The sequence below is a fragment of the Alexandromys fortis genome, unplaced genomic scaffold (genome assembly GCF_014885135.2).
Source record: "Alexandromys fortis isolate MF-2015 unplaced genomic scaffold, M_Fortis_MF-2015_v1.1 scaffold_31, whole genome shotgun sequence".
NCBI classification, from domain to species: domain Eukaryota; kingdom Metazoa; phylum Chordata; class Mammalia; order Rodentia; family Cricetidae; genus Alexandromys; species Alexandromys fortis.
Genome location: NW_026067974.1, coordinates 10621510 through 10626605, shown reverse-complemented (window position 1 = coordinate 10626605; position 5096 = coordinate 10621510). Strand labels below are relative to the sequence as shown.

Sequence of the window (5096 nt, the reverse complement as noted above, 5' to 3'; positions counted from 1 at the left end):
TGACAATTGAGTGTTATTGGCAGATTTACTGCCTGGGTGGGGACAGTTCTTTTCTCTGAAGTCTCTTGTGTTGTGGCTAGGGAGGGGCATGGTCCTGTGGTGGGAGGGAGAAGGCATGGAAGGCCAGGCATTGTCTACAGGCCCCACTGGAATGATGAGGGGTCCGCAGCCTTCCCCACTGAAAGCGGGAAGTTGTGCTGAAGGGCCCTGTGCTGGGCAGGATGTCTCCTCCGCAGTCACACTCCACCCTCTGGCCCAGAGTTCACCACGTGTTCCTTCCAGAAGATTGGTGGAGGGATGCGCGTCCAGGGACATGGACCTGTGAGGCTGTGGGAGGGGATGGTGCTGGGGCTTTGAGGAGCCAGTGGTGTGGAGGGTTCTGGAGGGCTGCAGAGGAAGGTGCCTGGGTCGGCCTGGTTGGGGAGCCCCACGCACAGGGGAGCCTGCAGCTGACCTTCAACTGCAAGTGTGCCTCCAGTTTGCTCTTCCAGACACCCCACCCTTCCAGACCTCTTCAGCTCAGGAGCTGAGCCAAGTAGGGAAGTGCTCCAAGGGATGATAGCAAGGGGACGGAGCTCACGGAGAGAAAGCCAGCGCAGAACTGGAGTTCTGACCCAGCTTTCTGCCTGTAAAAGGCATGGTATCATTCTCAAGGGCGGACGCTTTGTGGAGAGCTCTTCAGAGCGGTGAAGAGACATCGTGTGCACATGTTCAGTGTGCCCAGGCTGCAGCTCATCTGCCCCCATCATTGTGCCCCCCTGTCCCGCTGACTCATGATCCATCTTCCTCAAGAAACTCTGACTTTCAAGGCAAGTGTGCATTTCCACTATTGTGTCCCTGTCACTTAGGACGTACAGAGCGGCGCCCAGACCAGTCAGTCCCAGCCCCATCCTCTCCTGCCATCCACCAGCCCCTGGACAGGCATCAGCCAAACCCAAGAAGGAAGAAGGACTTTAACTGGATACAGACACTTTATTCTTCAAGCTTGGTTACAGTGAGCAAGTGGGGCCTAGAGGGAGTTTAGACAGGTAGGCTTCCCTCCATGCCGTGCCCTCCTGGGGGGGGGGGTCCTCCTGCCTTTTCTCTCTCACCCCCCCGCCCAGCCCAGGAAGGCCCTAACAATCCAGTAAATTCCAGGGCCAAACCTGGCTGCCTCTGCCGCTTTGGGGACAGGGAAACATGCAGCGTGTGGTGAGCAGAGCAAGGGATACAAAAACCCAGTTTGGGAACACTTCTGTTTAAATATTAAACAGGGTTGTCTTGTCTCCCCAAAGGGAGACCTCCTGATGCTGCCAGGACCCTGAGATAGGTGTCTCAGGGTGATGGGACTCACTGTGGCTTTTGCACCGCCACAGAATTGGGTGCCTGGAGCAGCCTCAGGAATCAATACTTGGTATTTACCTATCTCCCTCCAGCCCTGGGGGCAGGAGGACTCAAGAGCTTCCCCTCTCTATTACAAGCAGGAGAACAAAACTCAGGAGTGGAGTGAAGGGCCTAGAAGCTTGGCGCTCCATTTTCTCTTCTCCATCTTTAAATAGTAGGTTTAAATAAGCATAAATATTAAATAGAGATAAATAAAATAGCTGGAAAGGGCTTTGCTCAGGGCTGGACCAGGTGGTTCAGAACACAGTGAGCCGTCTCCAGGAATCTCTGCAGGTGGGAAATGGCGAGGACACCTCCCGCCCGGCGCTGGAAGGCCGAGGTGAAGGTGGGCATGGTGCCCTGAGTGGGCTGCGCCGTAGGGGCCACCCCCAGGTTTTCCATCTGCAGGGAGGAGAAAATGAAGTTGGGGATCAGTCCTTCCTGCAGGCAACGGAGTGCTGGGAGTTAGTGAGCTGTCCGTGGGGCTCACTCTTCACGTGGACAGCAAGAGCCAAGGCTCCAGTCCCCATCTGTTTCCTCTAAATCAGCCAGAAGGAACGGAGTGGGGACTCCCCGTACACAGGCCTCTGAGAATACAGGAGCCTCCAGGGTGCCCAGGTAAGCTGGTGTGACCCCATCCTCACTCTTACTCCTCGCCCCTCCAGATGGAGCTCACCTGCTGCCAGATGGTGGTGGCAAAGTTGGCAACATCCAGCTGCAGCGTGTCCAAGGTGGGAGCCAACTCAGGAGAAATGCCTGCCAGGGCCTGAAGGAGGCCTTGGTAGAGGAAGAGTCCTCCGTGGAGCTGGCTCAGGCACTTTGTCTGGGGACAGTAGGAGGGTTAGGCGGTATGCAGTGGGACACCCCTTCTTTTCAGGAGCCCAAATACCACGGTGTAGTCCCTTCCCATTATTCTGGTCCCCTTCTCCTCCAAATACTCACCAGCTGCTGAACCTGGCTGGAACAGCGGCTCAGAGAAGCCTGTGGGATACCCAGCGAGTGGCCGAGCAGCACCAGCTCCTCCGGGTGGCACAGCTTGTAGGTAGCACACTGTAGATGGATGGGTCGTGAGGGGCACTGGGCCAGGCTGTGCCTCCCTCCCAAGTCCTCTCTGTCCACTTGGCTTCTCAGCTCCCTATCTTCCCAGAACGCTAAGTACTGCCCCACTGCTGCCTCTTCTCATTTTCTCCCATGTCCCCTTCATGTCCCATGTTCCCTTCCTCAGTGTTTTGTCAGTATTCTGGGTGTGGAATCCAGGCCCTGTGCACACTAGGCAAACGTGGCCGCTGCGTCCCCCTAGCCTGCTCCCTTCCCATTTGCCCTCCTGTGCCCCTCCTGCCTGCACCCCCCCCCCCCACACACACCACTTACCAGCTTCTCCAGCAGCACCGAGTTCCCGGCCTGAATCTTCCTCACTTGCTCCAAGGACTTAAGCAGGAAGCTCCGGGGCAAAGGCAGGGGTGGTGGCAGAGAGGTGACGGAGACTAGCGGAGCGGCCTCTTGTCCTGCCCAGAGGATACTGTGCCACAGCAGCAACTGTAGGGCTGGCAGCAGACAGACAGGTTAGAGACACTCGGCCCCTCCAGCCTCCCTCCTTTCCTCGTCCAGGGCAGGTAATCAGGGCCACTCACCCATCAGTCTCCTGCGGCTCTGGGCAGAAGGCTGAGCCATGGGTTCTGGGTGCTGTGGGCTCAGCTCTGGGTTCTGCCAGGGCCTAGCTCCAGGGGGCCTTTATACATAACCCCATCCAGGCCTGGGAGGAAATTACCTGGGGCTGGGGCAGTCAGGCTTAGTAATAACTTCCCAGGATTTATGCAAATTTTCTTCTGTCGCCCAGGACAATGCAGGGGGTTGGGAAAAGCTTTTGCGAAAGTTTTGTGAAATCGGGGAATCTCTGCTCCTTCCTTGACGTCTTGTCCCCCTCAAACTCTTCCTCCAGCCACACCCAGGCCTGAATTGCTCCAGGGTGTTTGGGCTGAAGTGCTGGCGAAGCCCTGGGGGCTACAGAGGGAACTCAGCCAGACCTTGGGGAAGAATCAGGCCCCCAGGTCAAGACTGCTCCTGTCTTTCTATCCTCTGCCAGATATGCCAGGGTTGCCCCCTCTGCCCTTTCTGTGATTCTCAAGATACCTATACCTGGGGCAAACACTCTGAGAGAGAAGGAAGAACCCATTGTTCTCTTTCTGTACCCAAAAGCTCCCAGGCGGCTGCCTCCTGCAGTAGTGCCAGGAGCCCTGGACAGCACCCGGGGGTATTGTTTTCTGTGCCCGTTCCACATATGGATAAAAAACAAAGCAATTCAGCATTCGGGCTGCTCTGACCCAGGCTGATTAGCTGGGAACTCCCCAATACCCACCACTGTGACTCATCCCTTTAAGCCCCTGGATCCCGGCAGAGAGGCCAGAGGAAACCGGATGTCTGTCCTGAATGAATCAAGACCCTCTGGGGCACTTTGCTCACCTGACCTTGCCGTTCTGTTTCCCTGCCTGGCTCTCCTGGCATGTTACCCTACCGTGGCTGAGTCCGGGGGTTCTGGAGTCGGAGTAGGACACTCGGGGTCCCGATGATCTCTACCCGACACAATCAAGTGGATGCAGGCTGGGGTGAGAAAAGAGAAACTGCGTCTCCAGTCCTAGAACTCTGTCCAGTGATGGCTCTGGAGAGACTGAGCCAGAGAGGGAAAAAGCCTTGCCCAGTCAATGGTAGGAGAGTTGGAGGGACATCCCAACCTCTGTTTCAATTCCCGCAGGGTTTTACTGGCTAAAGAGGAGGAGGAGCACGCTTATCTGACTGACCTCATCTCAAGCTGTCTCTTTCTGAGCCATTCCACTCCCACCTTTTGGGTCAAGGAACATTACACATCTTCTGATGCTGAAGCCTAGCTGACTGGGCAGGAACATTCCTGCAGCGAGGGTGCCCTCTGGTGGCCACATGTTTCCTAGGCATCAGCTACCTATCTTTGCTTGGGAGGGCACAGCAGGAGATTCCCTTTCAAGACAGGGTTTCTCTATGTATCCCTTGCCATCCTGGAACTAGCTCTGTAGACCAGGCTGGTCTCAGACTCACAGAGATCCGCCTGCCTCTGCCTCCCGAGTGCTGGGATTAAAGGTGTGTGCCACTGCTGCCGGACCTGAGATTCCCATTCTTTTAACATGCTGACTGGCAACAACTGGCTACCTCATTTGTCAGAAACTCTTCATTGTGTATAGGTCAGTGGTTCTCAGCCTGGGGGTCGCATATCAGATATCCTGCATTTCAGATACTTACATTACGATTCATAACAACAGCAAAATTACAATTAAGTAGCAATGGCATTTTATGGATGGGGGTCACCACAGCAGGAGGAAATTGTTATTGCTGCTAGTTGCTAGCCAGACCTCAGTGGTAAGACTGTCCCTGACCTGCGGACTTCCTCCCTCTGCATGCAGGAGCTGGGCAGGCTGCTGAGAGAACTGTCATCCCCGGTCTTTCTCAGCTGGGACCTGTGTGTATTACACTATTGACTGGCTGGGTAAAATAGAACCCAGGGCCTCTGGCATACAGTAGTGTCAAGTAGAAGAGCAAGCGGTGACTTCCTGATTGGGTTTGAGGCTGGCTCCGCGGGAGGGAATCTACCCTGTGCTGTAGTCGGGGTCAGTGTCTTTGGCTGGGAAGTCATCGGACCCAGCAGGGTAGGTACTGCTTTTGTTCTGGAAAATAGACATGATGTGTTTGTCTAGTTGACATCCAAATAG

At 55.5% G+C, this 5096-nt stretch overlaps 1 protein-coding gene across 1 annotated transcript; it reads right to left on the bottom strand.

Moving 5' to 3' along the window:
- Window positions 1-213: 213 nt before the first annotated feature.
- Window positions 214-4117, bottom strand: Csf3 (colony stimulating factor 3). Its single transcript, XM_050156905.1, has 5 exons — window positions 2994-4117; window positions 2734-2906; window positions 2305-2412; window positions 2039-2185; window positions 214-1764 (listed from the first exon to the last, which is right to left on the bottom strand). Exons 1-5 carry the CDS (start codon window positions 3031-3033, stop codon window positions 1600-1602), a joined length of 633 nt encoding a protein of 210 aa, XP_050012862.1. The 5' UTR covers window positions 3034-4117; the 3' UTR covers window positions 214-1599.
- Between the last annotated feature and the right edge of the window lie 979 nt (window positions 4118-5096).

Excerpts from the sequence above, each read along its gene's own strand:
- Csf3 (XM_050156905.1), bottom strand. The coding sequence starts at position 3,033 with ATGGCTCAGCCTTCTGCCCAGAGCCGCAGGAGACTGATGG. Across the intron at positions 2,907-2,993 it reads GAGCCGCAGGAGACTGATGG|CCCTACAGTTGCTGCTGTGG; the intron begins GTGAGTGGCCCT and ends GTCTGCTGCCAG. Across the intron at positions 2,413-2,733 it reads CGGTGCTGCTGGAGAAGCTG|TGTGCTACCTACAAGCTGTG; the intron begins GTAAGTGGTGTG and ends ATCCATCTACAG.